The following is a 15,046-nucleotide window of genomic DNA, read 5'->3' as shown; positions in this document are numbered from 1 at the left end:
CATCGTTGGCCTGCGCCAAACATACACAAACAGCGCCAGGGTGGCGGCTTCCTTCGACTCCAACTTGAAGCTAGGAAAGCTCAGACAATTCGTTACAGTAATTATGTGCACTTTGAACAAGGCTAATATTCCAGAGCAGAAAGCATTTAAAAAGTGCGGCACAAAATAGACAAAATTACATATCACCACGAACTACTTCAAAAAAGCTGTCTGCCTCCTGATACTTGCGTTCACATCACAAAATAAGGAGTACAAGCATACCACTGCTAAAAACGCTAAGCTCCCGCTCGCTACCTCAGATCGATCACCGTAGGCTTCGCAGGCCACGGCATTGCCGCACCATCTTCAGCTATCTTGCCCTCGTCTCCCGTCAAGGAATCTTCAAATTCCGCTAGTGAGCTCCCAGGCGGTGAGCTCATCGACGTCGTCGTGTCCATCCCGTCTGTCGCCGTTCCCGTGGCGGGGGAGTCTGGCATACTATATGGCAAGCCTGTCGGCAACGCCCAATTGTTCAACTCTATGGGCCCTCCAGTATCCTCCATCCACCTCTTCATCGTCCCTCCTGGGTCCCCCTCATCCGAGTCGAGCTCCACCTCGTTCGAAGACGTCGGCGAAGCCTTGGTAGACGATGGGGCCGGAAAGTCGAATTGGTGATTGGTAATTGCGAGGGGGTCGAGGGGTTGTGATTCGAGGAGCTCGTCTTGAAAGGAATCCTCAAACGCGGGCAGTTCGCTATCGTTTACACTGTCTTCGAGTGGTGGGGGAGAGGTTGAGTTCGAGGAAGATGGCGAGCGGACTGTCTGCCATGAATTCAGGTTGGTGCGTCGAGGGTCTATGCTCGTACCCGAAAATGACGACTCTCCGTGTGACTGGCTTTGTGAGTTAGAGGGTTCAGATGGTGGAGTAGGGAGGCCGTAGTCGGGACGTGAGTCTGAATCTAGTGACGATCCATCGATCTCACTGGACGCTAGCTTGGCGCGAGCCTCCTCGACCTTTTCATGCGTCTTGCGACCTAGCGGTCGGGTCGTGCGACGCTTATAGAAGAGCAGGTAGGCGTTCGGGTTCTGTGCGAAAAGGTCAATGATCCAGGCCCCCCAAAAAAGAGCAGAAAAAATCACTCACAACAGCAGCGTGTGGTTCAGCCCGCGTCACGTACGAATCGTCGAAATGGTACCAATCGCCCGACACGTGGTTCTGTGCGTATGCCCTATAATGCCCACCTCCAAGCCCTCCCAAATGTTCGTCCACCGCAAACAAATCATATACCAACGGTTCGTCCAGATCCTCCAGCCCCAACGCCGACGGATCGGCCAGCGACCCATCCTCCGCCAACTTCTTGCCCACCCTTCTCTCCTCCGCCATCTCCGTCAGATCCAGCCCATTGACCGGAAAGTCGACAAATGCCTCGATCTTATCGCGGAGAGCCCTCGAGTTGGAGAACCGCTTGAGATGGACGACGAGCACATCCGGCACCCGCCAAAGATCGAATTTCTTCGTCGCTTGCTGGTGTTTCTTGCACCTCGGGCAATACCACGGGTCCTCCTCGCCCAACTTCTCTTCCCTCGTGAACTCATCCAAACAATCCTGTAACGAGATCCCCTTCTCTGTCTTCTCTGAGCTCGCCTGCCTCGCCGCCTCGTATTCGGGATGCGTGTATACCCGCCAATTCATCTGCTTGCCCGGCTTGATCATCTCCGCACTGAAATAAAAGTCCTTCATGTTCTCGTCAAACTCGAGGAAGAACGCGTCACCCTCCTGCAGCAAGATCGGGTTCTCCACCTCCTCTTCCGACGCACCCTCCAACTTCTTCTCCTTCCTCTTCTCTTCAATTCGCTCTTCCCACTCCTCGTGATTCGCGGCCGTCCCATAGGTAATAGCCGTCCCAAAGTCCTTATAACCCGGTTGCAGCTTGAACGCGAATGCACCATCCTTCGGCCCAACTCTCACCGGTTCCACGTCCAATTGATCAAACATGGCCGTGTCCTCCTCATCAGCCCTCAGCACCGCCGCCCTTTCGTCCACAATATCACCCTCTTCCACGACGACCGCTGGCAACTGAGAGTCCGCAATAGCGGCCGGAGCAGCATCTCCGTCGACGGTGATCACGTCTCCGTTCTCCTTGATCTCAGTGACCGGAGCATCCGAGACCGGGACCGCAGGAATGTGCACTTCTTCCATCGTCGCATCGCTCGGTATACGCCACGACCAGAGTTCAGCCGGATGGGAAGACCACCGCTCGAGTTGTTGGGTGACAATCTCACGCATCCTCTTCACGCTCCTCGCGTCCTCCCTGCTGATCGCCACGACGAATGGTTGCCCAAAGAGGTTGTTACGGTTGAAGTTGTAGCTAGATCGAGATGTCGAGGGAGCGTCGCACATGAGGACGGGGATGAGGAAGGGATCAGAGTCGGTCTTCTTCGACGCATAGGTACGGGCTTGCTGGGCGTGACAAGGGAGCTCAAAAAAGGCAATATCGTCGTTGTCGCTCACATCGCCACACGGGACCGCGTCGCCGAGCGTTCTGTAGAACTTGTGCGCAAAAAGCTCGACGGACAACAACTACATGATCCGTCCACGGGTTAAGTCAGTCGAAATGAAAAGAAAAGGAAAAAAAAAAATAGGAGAATCCGTACGTTGTCGGGCTCTGAACCCATCCACCGACCGATCAGGTGGCGGAGATCCTTGAAAGAAGCGTCTCGATTGATTTCAACCGGAACACGAACGTGAGGCTTTTTCAGATCCCACGGTATATACCTAACCGTATGGGTCCATTTCTTCTGGACCGGCAGAGGGAGTGTGAGGTACATAAATGGGTCGAACGTGATTGAGACCTGTCGCGCATACGCATACGCTACTTGAGTTCTACGTTCCGAAAACAAGGACGTAAGGCTTCGAAGAGGCTCACCTTTTCGCATTCCGGGCAGACGAGCGTGCTCTTGTACTGACCTTGGAACAGATCGACAATCACACTATCGTTTCTCTTCATGTACCCCTCCCAGCTCTCTCTCGCCAACGCCATCACCTCCTTGTCACCGCCGCCCTCCCAGTCTGGCTTCTCGACATAGGGTTTCTTGAGCACTCGGTTCAGATCTTCATGCAAACCGTCAAGGAGGAAGGCGACGAGTTCCTGTGAATCATGCTGCTGATAACCAGAGAATTGTGGTGCAAATCGTTGGAGGGCGGACTTGAATTCTCGAGGAGAGTAGGATGTGCTGGCAGAAGAGGGGGACCAGATACGGTGGAGGAGCGCTCCAAAAGATTCAGCGATCTCGCCATGCATACCGAGTGGATTGTCCGGGTTGAGTTCGTCCTTGAAGACACCATCTGTTACAGAACGTTATTCGTTTGAGAGGAGCATCTGGGCGCAGATGCGACTTACAGAGGAAGTACTCCGTCAGTTCCTGCAGATGGGCAAGGCACTGTAGAGCAGAGTTCATGAAGCAAGTGTTCCCCCTATATGTCACATCGGCGTTGGAATTAGCAGGTGGCACCGGTCGCCACGAGTCGTAGACGTATAGAATATTCGCATACTCACATATTCCCTAGCCCCAGCGTTCCTGGAGTTTGCCCAGGTTTCTTGCGTAGATTAGGTGTGAAGCCAGCAGGTTTTAATAGAGCTGAGGAAGAGGGAACGCCACTCGCATTCAACGAAGGAGGCCGAGATTGTTCCATACGGTCAAAGAAACCATTCTGGCCAAAGAGGGGCGGTGGGGGAATGTATATGGAAGAAGAGGTGTCGGCTTCGTTGCCATGCAATGCCTTCGCTGGTGGCACATCCACAATCCAGGAGCCATACCTCTTGAACTCGACGACAAAAGAGTGTTCAGAGTCGATCAAAGCGTCGGATAGGGTTTTATCGCTGGGTTCGACAAGCTCTGCGCCAAGCTCTACAAATTTACGTTTCGGAATTTCGCTGCCATCCTCCGGCTCTGACAGTTGTACTTTCCAGACGCGATATTGGGCGGACGTAGAGGGATCTGCTGTGAGAGCGAGACTGGGGAGTAGATGTTCCACAAGTTGGGCCTCGGAGCTCTCTGAGTAAAGCTCCGGAGAGTTTGTGGAGGCGGGGGCGAAGTTGGAGATGTCATCAGAAAGACGATAGACGCGAAAGCGGGGAGGGAATAGTTCGACTGCAGCTTCTTTGGACATGCCACGAGGAATAACTCTGCGGGGAAGGACGTATTGCGGTTGTCCGTACCTGGATGGCATCAGCGAGCGAAAGGTGTAACTCAATACACAGACAAAAGAACAAGGAGATGATGTTTCAGAGAGTCGACATACCAGGTCACCAAAAGGTCCCAGGCATCTTGTGGGAAATACTCTACGTCAATCCCACTAACCGTCGACACAGAGAGGTCTCCGTTGGAGTTAACCAACGAAGAGTTGTCGACAGGACCAAGATCGGACTCGACTACTGGGCCCTCTTTGTCCATCACGCCAGAGACGGCCTTGTGCCATCGCCGATACCAAGTTCTCGAGACAAGATACCAAGTTTCTCCGACTAATAATGGCCTATTCTTGGCCTCTTCAATAGCGGTGAGTCTGTCCTGGGGGGAAGAGTGGGTTGGAGGAGCGGACACCGTCTGGGCGGACTTCGACAGTGTAGGGGTGGCTGAGGGATCTGTTGTGTGGTCAAGTGGTGGATCATCTTCCTGCGTGGCCATATAGGCGTCGATATCTGGGGTGGATGGACCTGGCAGTGTGAGCTGAGTAACATCGCGGTCAAGGGCTTGTGCGTCTTCAGACGCAGAACGTTTTGGAGATGATGAAGATGCGGCGGACTCCATCGACTGGGACCGTTGCCGCTTGCGTCCCGCCGAGGCGGAGCCAGCGTCAGGTGTGAGCGACGGCGAGCTCGATGGCGACGACGTGGACTGGATACCGTTCATGACGAGCAGGAGTGAGTGAGTGTCGGTGAAGGAGAGAGAAACAAAAATGGACTTGTCAATAAACGCGCCACGCACAATGCAGACGCGTCCTAGGGCCCTCTTCGGGAAATTCCTTCGCACGCGTTGACACGAGTGTAGGCGCTTATTTGCCTCAAACTTCATTGTGGCCCGTTTCAGTCGCTTTCACTACACCACAGCCAACGTTATTTTGACCATGTCTTGTTTTTTCCAGCCATTGACAAACACGACGTGATATCATGGCAAACCAACCGCGTTCTGCTTACCGGCAGCCTTTCTCGGAAGTGTCATGTCGGTGCTGCTTTGGAGTTTCACTCTCAGTTCCTCTCCATATCATGCCTCTTCTCAGGGACCAGGACTGCCAGTCAAGCGGCAAGCGAATATATTCCCGCCATCCACGGTATTATATAGTGAAGCCTGTGTCAATAACAGCTGCCCAAAGTTCCCATCTCCCGTCGGCGCCAACTAGGGGCTCCCTCAACCAGTGGCCGTCGTCCATTTTGTACGGATCGGAATCCGCACCGAATTCACCACCCGAGAGCTCCTCATTCTCGTGAACCGCGCCGTCGTCGTTCATAACTTGATGTCTTTTGGTGCAGTTATCACTCCAAAATCAATCAAACGGACATAAACAAGACCGCATTCGTCGATCAACTGACGTATCGTACACCCTTGACGTCGGACTGAGCGCGTTCGCCTGTAATAGTTTTCCCCCGTTCCACCCTCCGACCTATTTAGTTTCCTCCTCTTCTTCTCCGCGTCTCACACGTCCTCTCTCCCCACCACCAGCACCACCAACAATCTCAAATAACCATAATCATGGGTGTCCAATGTGCGTCTCTTTACATCCACTTTAGCTCTCGAGCGAAATGCGAGCGTTATGACAGCGAAACACTTCCTCAATACCCCTCAATCTCTCGTCGTCGAGTCGCTCGAGGGTCTCTGCGCAATCAACCCTCATCTAGCCATCGAGCCCGAGAACAAGAGTATGTTCCTCGCCTCTCCATAGTTCCTCACCCATCATGTGGCGCTAACCGATGACCCTCGATATACTTAGTCGTGTACCTCGCTGAACCCGATAAATCAAACGTCTCAATTATCTGTGGTGGTGGCTCTGGGCACGAGCCAGCTCATGCGGGCTTCGTCGGTGCGTCTTTTTTAGAGAGATCGCAACTGATTGTGCTCGATTAGCTCACGGTGCATTGTGAATAGGGGCTGGCATGTTAAGCGGTATGCAAAGAAGTTTACTCTTAGCTTTCGGGGTTTGCATCTAGCTCACACACGAATTTAGCTGCCGTCTGCGGCCATGTATTTGCTTCACCTGGGCCTAGCCAGATTCGCCGTGGAATCGAGCTGGTGGACAACGAGAAAGGGTGAGTTACGCCACCCACAGTATACATTGCCGCCACATTTTCTAATGGATCACGGTTACAGCACTTTGATCATCGTCAAGTAAGGATATTATTTGAAATCCATTGAGAACCCGATATTCATGTTATCCAAAGGAATTACACCGGCGATGTGCTCAACTTCGGCCTTGCGAAGGAGCAATACGCAGCTCAACACCCGAACAAGGCTGACCACGTAAAGTTCTTGGCTGTCGGAGACGATGTTGCTGTTGGAAGGACCCAGGGTAGCATCGTAGGTCGCCGGTGTGTATTTCTCTTATATATCAGTCTCTGTCTGTTCTATGCTCTGTCTTGAACTTCTCTGACTTCTCTACGGAAATTCATAGAGGTCTTGCCGGGACCGTGCTGGTATACAAGATCGCTGGCGCCTTGGCTAAGACGGGCGCAAGTCTAGATGAGATCTACAACGTATCTGAATGGGTGGCGCAGAACGTAGCGAGCATTGGTGTCGGTCTCGAGCACTGTCACGTACGTTTTTCAACCTTTCTGCAATTGAATTCCATTTCTCACCCGACATGGATACGCTCTTAGGTCCCCGGCACAGCAGCAGCAGAGTCATATCTCAGCGATTCCGAGATTGAGATCGGCATGGGCATTCACAACGAATCCGGGAACAAGCGCCTTTCCCCAGTCCCATCCCTGCACGACCTGACCCAACAGCTCCTCGACCTCCTGCTCACAACGACGGACCCCGAACGTTCTTTCCTCAATGTCAAGGGCTCAGGTGATGAAGTCGTTCTCCTTGTGAACAACCTTGGTGGGCTCAGTGAGCTCGAGATCGCTGCTATTGTCAGGGAGGTAGAAAGGGGTTTGGGTGGTAGGAAGGTGAAGGTACAGAGGGTGTTGGCTGGAACGTTCATGGTTCGTGTTATCTCATATCTCTGCATTGAGTTATGTTAACGCTCACCGAAACCTATAGACAAGTTTGAACATGCCCGGTTTCTCTCTCACTCTCCTTCTCCTCCCCACCGTCTCCTCATCTGGCCCCTCCGCCGACCTCATCCTCAAGCTCCTCGACGCTCCCACCTCCGCCCCCGGCTGGAAATGGACCTCCGGCACCGCTCCATCCTCCAACCCTGCCTCCCAGCGCACGGCTGCTCCGCCACCTGCAAAGACTGCGTCGGCAGGGAAGAAGATTCGCGCTCCAAATCCCAAGGAGTTCGAAGCGGCGGTGGAGAGGGCTTGTCAGCGGGTGAATAAGGATGAGCCTGAGATCACGCGGATGGATAACATTGCAGGAGATGGTGACTGTGGTTTGACGTTGCAGACGGGTGCCAATGGTATGCAGCCAATTCAGTCCAAATTGGCCGCAGACTAACCTCCGCTCTTCCCCTTCAATAGCTGTACTCGAAGAACTTAAGAGTGGTAAAGTCAGCGGCGAAGACGTCGCGGGCCTCGCACTCGCAGTCTCCAACGTCGCCGCAGAAAAGATGGGCGGGACAAGTGGCGCCCTCTACTCCATCTTCTTCGCCGCCATCGCCCAAGGCCTCCAATCCACCTCATCCACCACTGCCGACCCCGAAACTTGGTCCAAAGCCCTGACCTCCGCATTAGCCAAACTTTACACCTACACCCGCGCGCGTCCCCCCTCCCGCACTGTCGTCGACCCACTCTCCGCGTTCATCGAGGCGTTCGCAGCGAACCCACAGGATCTGAAGGCGGCGGTGAAGAAGGCGGCGGAGGCGGCGGAGAAGACGAAGGATATTGAGGCGAAGGCGGGTAGGAGTGCGTATGTGGAGGGGGATAGGTTGAAGAGCGAGCAGGTGCCGGATCCTGGCGCTTGGGGTGTGAAGTCGATTTTGGAGGCGTTGGCGGGGCTGTGAGGTGTTTCTGATTTTTTGCGGATCTAAATGTAGTCTCATTAGAACAGTGGTGGTGATTGTATGATGTGTACAATGGAAATGCTCGAACATACTACATCAGTAGTGCATCGTGATTCTTGGGTGTGAACTCCCTCCAACAGCAGACACTGTGCCGGTCCCTAATTCCTTCGCGCTCAGAACGATAAGACGGTTTGCGCTCTGTGATGAAATAATATAATCGCAATTCATTTATGCCAGCTAATGAAGGAGGAATATTCTCTGTGAAGCTTTGAAGGTTGAGTTAGAGATTGCACGAAGGTGTGGCGTTGTGGCGCTCGAGTACATTTGGGGAGTGCTGTAAATGACGCGCGTAAACGAACCGCTATCAAGTCCTCCTTGTACCATGAGCAAGCTCCCCCCAGCTCTGCTCTACCTCACAATCTACAACCCCACGCTTCTTCCCACTGGGCCAGTCGACAAAGATGACGAAGACGCAGAGGAACAGGCTCACATCCTGTTTTATACTGCCCGTGAGCGTGCTGTCTCCAGGGATAAGATGCTCAGACAGGTCGGGCTCGCGAAGGCGCTCGTGAACTTCTCTAGGTGCGCCAGCAAAGTCTGTTGGCATCTGCGACGATGTATATCAGAGGCTAAGCTAGCTTGCATTTTTCTGGTATTTGGTGTGTGCATGACAGTATGTTTGCCCAAGAGGAGGCCTGCGAGAACGTTCATTCGCAGTCTAGACGGATGATCATGCTCTGCCCTGAACCCAACTTCTGGATCCACGCCGTGAGTGTCCATTATCCTGTGCTATATGTCTGTTCGAGAAGTATTTATTGAGCAGGGATGAGGACAAGTAGTGCTTCGAGCTGGCGAAAACGCAAAAACCGGTCGCTGCATCGTCTGGCGCTAAGACATCGAAGGGCAAGTCATCGTCAGCTACGAAGGATGGTGGGAAGGGGAAGAGCGCTGGAAAGGAGAAGGATAAGGACAAAGGAAAGAGTGGTGCTAGTGCTGGAAGTGAGGGTGTGCAGTGGGATTGGTATGATGGCTCTGTGCATGACGAGGTGCTGAGAAGACAATTGATGAAGGGATATGAACAGTTCAAGGTGCGTCTGTGCACAGGCCGTCGTATGAAGGAGTTGTCGTGCTAACGCGTTGCGGGTCTAATGTATCATCCAGCTTATTCACGGATCGTTCACGACTATACTGCGAGACCAAGGACCGGAAGTGCTTGAAGTGCAACTTGAACGGTTCTTCACAGTTTGGGCTTGGAGGTGGGATATAGATCATGATTCCGAGCTTGGGGAACATCTAGGTAGGTTTGGTCGCAATGCTGACCGACTGCACCACCCCAGGATGCTTAATGGCACTACGTTTAATAGGAATACCGCTGCATCCACTATACCCATCTATCCTCCCTGTCCTCGACGAATTCACCATGAATCTCCAGACTGAAGATGCCGAGTCAGACTCACCTACGCCTTTCCTCCTCATTCCTCCTCATGTTATACCCTCTTCCACCTACTCTTCCTCCCACCCATCGCACGCTCTACCACTATACCTTCGCTCAAGATTTCCACCACCACGACCCCCATCTTTGAATGACCCTTCCAGCTCTTCGAAAGGTGGTGATTCGCGGGTTAACAGTCCGGGTGACAAAGACGAAGGTGTAGGTGGCGCGGGAACAGCGGCTGTGGCGAATGCGTTTGTGGCGATTGGGCAGAGTATGGATGTGAGAAGGTGGAATTGGGGAGCGTTGACGTTTGGAAAGGGAGGAACCAGTAGCGGAAGCGGGTGGAATATCAGAGGGATGACAGGCGCTAGTGGGAGCGAACCTGGGGTAACTGGCAAGGAAGAATCAAAGGAGGCTGAGGGTCAAGATACGGCTGAAGACGGTGATGGTAAGAGCAAGGATGTAGAGAGGCCGAGTATAGGTCAGAACGAAGAGGGCATAAAGGTGGACACAGAGAGTCTACATGATGCCATCTCCTCGTACTCGGTACCACCTCCTGATCCACCGCTACAATCGCAATTTGCCCCACCTCCACCTCCAGACATCGTGAATGAGGACCAACCCTTGGAAAGATCCATTGCACCTTCTTCTTCTCCCAAGTCTAGAGACTTCGCCATTGCATCATTTCCCGAACCATCATCCTTCAGTCCTCCGGCTCCTACTGCTACGAATATCAGCTCAAGCTCCCCTGTACCTCTCGTCAACTCGTTACCCTCCGCATCATCAAGTCCTTCGTCATCACCTGTTCCATCGTCACAGTCCCTACCTGACGAACACTCAACATCAACCCACTCATCACCTCCCTCGATTCCGCCGCCGCCTCTACCGATATTCTTACCTCTGTCCGTCCATCTTTCACCGCGAGATGATCCAAATGCAACCTCACGACGGCGAGTGCTATATACCATTGTGGATCTTTCCGTTCCTCTTTGCCGGTATATCCAAGAACTAATGCAGTGCCTGATGTAGAGAAATCAAATCGCACTCGCTTTCATCGCACGATCAACTTCCGAATACACTGACGACGACATGATCCAGATACAACAAGCTGCTTTGGCATTATTGGACAAAGTCCAGGGTCTACTACAGGACGAAGCATACGACGGGTATGCTCTCACCCGCCATGATACTCATTCGCGATATTGATCGCGTTCTGTCGCTACTAGCAATCCCGATACGCCTACTCTGCCTTCAGCTACAAAGATTCTTCAACCAAAGGATAAGTATATACTGGACATAGGTCGTGGGACGACGTTGTCCAGTCCTCAATTCACCTCGACTTCGGAGCATCTATTTCTTGCAGAGGAATTCTTTCAGTGCGTTCTTTCGTCCTTGTTCATCGCGGAGAATCCTCATCATCTTTTCTCAAACAGGACGCCGAATGTCCTGGAGGTGTTCTCCAGAACGCAAGGGGCACAGCACTGGCAGATTGCTAAACGCGAGTCGAACATCAGTCTGGTCACTGAGGCGAGTGTTAATCCGGCCATGGATGGCAGCAGCGGCGGCGATGCTGTAATGTACATGGAAATCTCGAGAAAGGAGACGAGTTTGGCTGATGTGGAAAATGAGCTTGCGGAGGTGGTAAGGAAAGTGAGTGATGGGCGTTGGATGCGGAGGGAGTGATACGTTTACGGTTTAACATATAGAATGTACATATGATTGTTGTGTTGGTTAGAACTTTAGGCATCGTGCCTGAACTGGAAATTATGTGAATATTCAGCGCGAAGTGAGGCGCCGCCACTGTGGCGCCATGACAAAGAGAGCTTGTACCTATGTCATAGATCTCATTTGTGATTCTATAAATTAGCAGCATGGCGCAGCTGGTATAGCGCGCAGGGCCCATAACCCTGAGGTCCCTCGATCGAAACGAGGTGCTGCTACTACAATCTTTTTTGGACACGACGGTCAGGTCCTCGAGAACTTCAGGTTGGCAAGTTGTGGAATATGCCACATTCTGTAAGACGCTGCCCCACAGAGTCGATGATCAAGAGAACAAAGAGAAGCGTTGGGGATGTGGAATGCTTTGTCATTCCGTGGTGAAAGTGACACTCAAAAGGTGCAGACGGTGTGCAAACAAGGTCCAAACAGTGCCCACCTCTTGTTCAGCTACGTCCACCATGGCCTCCGCCGCTGAAGCCGCCCTCAAGCTCGAAATCGCCCGCCTCAAAGGTTGCGACTCCTGTCACTATCTTCTGAAAACTATTGACTGATTCTGAATAATGCAGGTGCCATCAATCGACACAAATCCGGAGAAGCCCCAGCGAAGTCCGTCTCACAGTCGGTTCCTCGCTCCAATAGCTATGCGAGCAACAACAAGTATGCGAAACCTGTTTCGAATAAATGGGTCAGACCTGGGTCTGTGCCCAGCACCAGCGCTGCCCCACCCAGACCTCCGCCAGTACGTCCCTCTGTAGGTTCGTCTCAGACCCCTCGCGATGTTGTCATCGACGGCGTCGCCTTTGAGAGTTCGAGTCGCTCTCTCGTTCGTAAAGACCGTAGGTTCCGTTCGAAACTTCTTCCTTCTATTTAGCTGAGCCTGTCGGTAGTTCCGAAGCCAAAACCTGTGTCCGCGACTACCAGCAGACCTCCTAGACCTGCGAAGCCTCCTTTCAGCTCGGAATATGCTAGGAACAAGGCTGGCACTCTTGTTAAAAGTACCAGGACCTACAAGCCCAAAGGACCACCGCCTTCACGTCGTGTTAACCGTAACATGACGCTGAATAATAATCGTCGGCCTTATCAGTTCGTCTTGAGTCCAATTTACGCTCATCGTCTTCATCTTATTCGACACGACAGGTCGCGCCGTGCCTCCAGGAAATATGTCGACAAGCCGTGCGCTCGGTTTACCACGACAGGTGCGCCGCTTGTTCGCTATCAACATCTTTACACATCCTTAGAACCCCGGATTCGGTTCTCCTTCACCGCGCTTCTCTTTCCTCGATCTGTTTGGTCATACAGGTAGTTGCAACCGTGGTCTCACCTGTCCTTATCAACACGACGAGAGCAAGATCGCCATATGCTGGCCTTTCCTTCAAGGCACATGCCCACACTCTGCAGACAACTGTCCCCTCTCACATAACCCCACACCAGAGAATACACCACTCTGCGTCCACTTCGCCAACAACGGACGGTGCAACCGCGATAACTGTCCCTTTCCTCACATCCGCGTGGGCCCTAGGACAGGAGTATGTCGAGACTTTGCCGTGCTTGGCTTCTGCGGCAAGGGAGTCGATTGCGAGCATCAACATGTCAGGGAATGTCCAGATTTCGCGGAGAAGGGAGAGTGTACCACTAAGGGGTGCAAACTTCCGCATGTCATTCGAGCGAATCGTAAACGGCAAGCGGGCGGTGGCACTGGCGCTGGACCTTCCAACATGTCCAACGGCATTTCGGCTTCGTCGTCCACAGCGACGAAGGAAACTGCCGATCCGGTTTCTTTTGCGGGTGTTCTCCCTTCGGCTTCGACAACGACAGCGGAGAACGCTCAATTAGGTGATGAGTTTATCTCTCTTACCTTTCACGAGAGTAGCGAGAGCGAGGGCGAAGATGAAGATGAGGAAGACGAGAGTGAGGAGGGGGGCGATGAGGAAGACGCAGAAGGAGAAGATGATAAAGAGGGTAACCACCCCACATCCGACGAGGACGATATCGAAATTGTGTATTGAGTGAATGTAGTTTTCGTCTTGTATTGGTCTCGCCTATGGCATCGGACGTAGCATCCTTTATCTTTTAATACATGGCGCAAGCCTCTTTCGAACAGGAGCAAATCGCTACGGTACCAGCCGCAAATTATCACGAACGAAGTAAACTATGTAGTGGACGGCGAACGAAGGAAATGAAAGAAGGCCCAGCAAGGACTCACAAATAAAGCACCAATCAATCAACAATCCCAAACTCTCTCCTCATCTCCTCCATCTTCTCCGGCTCAACCTCTGTACTATTCCAAAACTCCTCTGTCTCATCGATACAGTGCTTCCAGTTCATCAGCTGGCTTTTGATTCTCTCCCCAGCGTCCTGTCCCAGAAGCACCATAGGCCACGGTCCGTCCGGTTTCTGCTGCATCGTCTCAACCAGACCCGTCCCAGTCACCACCTCAAATATCCTCTTCGCCGCCTTCGAGGTGTCACCAATTCGTCTCATCTTCAACCTTATGGTGGGGATCTTGTGCGCTAGGCCATAGACGTCCGGATATAAATTCGTGACGGGCGGCTTGCCCGTGCTGGAATCGGCTGATGCGGATGCGGCAGCACGAGTGGATTCACCTAGCGCAGCGGCGTTGGTCATGAAGCTAGTGTGGAAGTATCCCGGTACGAGCGTCAGGACGCGAACGTTGAAAGGAGCGAGTTCTCGTCGGAGGATATCCGACATAGCATTGACAGCGGCTTTGGACGACGAATAGGCAGAGTAGCCTGGTGTTCCGTCGAACGAAGCAACGGAGGAAACATTGATGATTGTTCCAGAACGACGAGCACGGAAGGAGGGAAGGAGTGATTGGATGAGGTAGATTGGCCCGAAGAAGTTGGTTTGGAACTCCGCGAGAAGTTCGGTTGGGCTGTCAAGAAGGTGTCAACGCGTCAATATCACATTATAATAGGGGCAGAAGGAGGCGTCAAATTCGTCAGAAAGCTGTCTAACTCACTCGAGTTCTTCCACCGGCGCTTCGAGTCCATAACCTGCCATGTTCACAAGTACGTCGACGTAGCCGTATATTTCAAGGGCTTTCAGTCCCGCACACTTGATATCGGCAGGCGTGTCATGGAGGTCTAATTGTAGGGGCTTCGCCGCGCTGACCGATTTTGGGAGTTTCTGGACGTTCCTAGCGGCCGCAATAACCTGTGAGAGGACAACTTAGTTAGCGATGATGCTATGGTCGACTCTATTCGCTGAAGCAAAGTAAGCGGACTCACGAGATCCCCTTGTGAGAGAACATACTCTGCCAGGGCAAGGCCCAGTCCAGAGTTCGCACCTGTGATTAGCCAAACACGACGGCTGGTGATGGCCATAGGGGAAATGCAGGTATGTGGGGCGGGGCGAGGATTGAAGGGGGCAGGGTTGCTAACCCTGTTACTTATAGGGCGGACGGATGGCGGGGAGGGAAGGAAGCGCCGTGCAACTTTGCCCATGCTTTTAACTTTAACCCGTATACAATATCGCACAGGCCCCGGGCGAAAACGAGTGTGGTATATTACCGACGGCTCCTTTTGGAGCACGATCTGGATATCATCAAATCTGAAAACCATCGGGTTCACCAGGGCACGATGAGCGGGGAAGTCATCAGCGTCGCTCACACCTTCTATTGCAAGGACGATCCATATAGAAACTGCCAATAATACCTCCGATCTTTATGCAGGTATAGGCGAGCTCATCATGGATAACACAAGGCCGTCTGCGCGTGAGACTGGTGGTAATGAT

General features: G+C 52.7%; 6 protein-coding genes and 1 non-coding gene across 7 annotated transcripts; 4 read left to right on the top strand and 3 right to left on the bottom strand.

The window, feature by feature from the left end:
* Nucleotides 1-107: 107 nt before the first annotated feature.
* On the bottom strand, nucleotides 108-4,874 carry STEHIDRAFT_79642 (cysteine proteinase). The gene is made up of 7 exons (XM_007304004.1): nucleotides 4,282-4,874; nucleotides 3,536-4,198; nucleotides 3,380-3,453; nucleotides 2,906-3,324; nucleotides 2,634-2,831; nucleotides 1,123-2,559; nucleotides 108-1,064 (listed from the first exon to the last, which is right to left on the bottom strand). The coding sequence occupies exons 1-7, from the start codon at nucleotides 4,785-4,787 to the stop codon at nucleotides 291-293; spliced, it is 4,071 nt and encodes a 1,356-aa protein (XP_007304066.1). The 5' UTR covers nucleotides 4,788-4,874; the 3' UTR covers nucleotides 108-290.
* A 436-nt stretch (nucleotides 4,875-5,310) lies between these two features.
* STEHIDRAFT_131449 (uncharacterized protein) lies at nucleotides 5,311-5,484 on the bottom strand (the record flags this gene model as incomplete). Its single annotated transcript, XM_007304456.1, has 1 exon — nucleotides 5,311-5,484. The coding sequence occupies one exon, from the start codon at nucleotides 5,482-5,484 to the stop codon at nucleotides 5,311-5,313; it is 174 nt and encodes a 57-aa protein (XP_007304518.1).
* Nucleotides 5,485-5,698: 214 nt separating this feature from the next.
* Nucleotides 5,699-8,245, top strand: STEHIDRAFT_139617 (dihydroxyacetone kinase 1). Its single transcript, XM_007304455.1, has 11 exons — nucleotides 5,699-5,739; nucleotides 5,795-5,893; nucleotides 5,965-6,054; nucleotides 6,120-6,137; nucleotides 6,199-6,280; nucleotides 6,342-6,359; nucleotides 6,413-6,559; nucleotides 6,643-6,784; nucleotides 6,848-7,177; nucleotides 7,236-7,596; nucleotides 7,658-8,245. The coding sequence occupies exons 1-11, from the start codon at nucleotides 5,727-5,729 to the stop codon at nucleotides 8,137-8,139; spliced, it is 1,782 nt and encodes a 593-aa protein (XP_007304517.1). The 5' UTR covers nucleotides 5,699-5,726; the 3' UTR covers nucleotides 8,140-8,245.
* Nucleotides 8,246-8,521: 276 nt separating this feature from the next.
* STEHIDRAFT_168790 (uncharacterized protein) lies at nucleotides 8,522-11,257 on the top strand (the record flags this gene model as incomplete). The annotated part of the gene is made up of 8 exons (XM_007304454.1): nucleotides 8,522-8,721; nucleotides 8,814-8,907; nucleotides 8,979-9,227; nucleotides 9,301-9,436; nucleotides 9,504-10,543; nucleotides 10,604-10,740; nucleotides 10,801-10,950; nucleotides 11,008-11,257. 8 exons carry the CDS (start codon nucleotides 8,522-8,524, stop codon nucleotides 11,255-11,257), a joined length of 2,256 nt encoding a protein of 751 aa, XP_007304516.1.
* Nucleotides 11,258-11,439: 182 nt separating this feature from the next.
* On the top strand, nucleotides 11,440-11,514 carry STEHIDRAFT_t151. The gene has a single exon. It is a non-coding gene; the product is annotated as a tRNA-Met (tRNA).
* A 217-nt stretch (nucleotides 11,515-11,731) lies between these two features.
* Nucleotides 11,732-13,449, top strand: STEHIDRAFT_97798 (uncharacterized protein). Its single transcript, XM_007304453.1, has 5 exons — nucleotides 11,732-11,803; nucleotides 11,860-12,129; nucleotides 12,181-12,376; nucleotides 12,431-12,489; nucleotides 12,593-13,449. Exons 1-5 carry the CDS (start codon nucleotides 11,752-11,754, stop codon nucleotides 13,297-13,299), a joined length of 1,284 nt encoding a protein of 427 aa, XP_007304515.1. The 5' UTR covers nucleotides 11,732-11,751; the 3' UTR covers nucleotides 13,300-13,449.
* A 61-nt stretch (nucleotides 13,450-13,510) lies between these two features.
* On the bottom strand, nucleotides 13,511-14,637 carry STEHIDRAFT_111311 (NAD-P-binding protein; the record flags this gene model as incomplete). The annotated part of the gene is made up of 3 exons (XM_007304452.1): nucleotides 13,511-14,186; nucleotides 14,274-14,467; nucleotides 14,542-14,637. 3 exons carry the CDS (start codon nucleotides 14,635-14,637, stop codon nucleotides 13,511-13,513), a joined length of 966 nt encoding a protein of 321 aa, XP_007304514.1.
* Nucleotides 14,638-15,046: the final 409 nt, after the last annotated feature.

Source organism: Stereum hirsutum (assembly GCF_000264905.1).
Source record: "Stereum hirsutum FP-91666 SS1 unplaced genomic scaffold STEHIscaffold_7, whole genome shotgun sequence".
Taxonomy (NCBI): domain Eukaryota; kingdom Fungi; phylum Basidiomycota; class Agaricomycetes; order Russulales; family Stereaceae; genus Stereum; species Stereum hirsutum.
The sequence above is the reverse complement of the archived record's forward strand: the minus strand, read 5'-3'. Positions and strand labels throughout refer to the sequence as shown.

Bases quoted from the DNA above. Each gene is read 5' to 3' on its own strand.
- STEHIDRAFT_79642 (XM_007304004.1), bottom strand. From the start codon at position 4,787: ATGGAGTCCGCCGCATCTTCATCATCTCCAAAACGTTCTGCGTCTGAA. The intron at 4,199-4,281 runs GTATGTCGACTC...GATGCCATCCAG, and splicing joins TGGGACCTTTTGGTGACCTG to GTACGGACAACCGCAATACG. The intron at 3,454-3,535 runs GTGAGTATGCGA...TGTGACATATAG, and splicing joins ACGCTGGGGCTAGGGAATAT to GGGGAACACTTGCTTCATGA.
- STEHIDRAFT_139617 (XM_007304455.1), top strand. The intron at 6,785-6,847 runs GTACGTTTTTCA...ATACGCTCTTAG, and splicing joins TCGGTCTCGAGCACTGTCAC to GTCCCCGGCACAGCAGCAGC. The intron at 7,597-7,657 runs GTATGCAGCCAA...CCCCTTCAATAG, and splicing joins GTTGCAGACGGGTGCCAATG to CTGTACTCGAAGAACTTAAG.
- STEHIDRAFT_97798 (XM_007304453.1), top strand. From the start codon at position 11,752: ATGGCCTCCGCCGCTGAAGCCGCCCTCAAGCTCGAAATCGCCCGCCTC. The intron at 12,130-12,180 runs GTAGGTTCCGTT...GCCTGTCGGTAG, and splicing joins CTCTCTCGTTCGTAAAGACC to TTCCGAAGCCAAAACCTGTG. The intron at 12,377-12,430 runs GTTCGTCTTGAG...TCGACACGACAG, and splicing joins AATAATCGTCGGCCTTATCA to GTCGCGCCGTGCCTCCAGGA.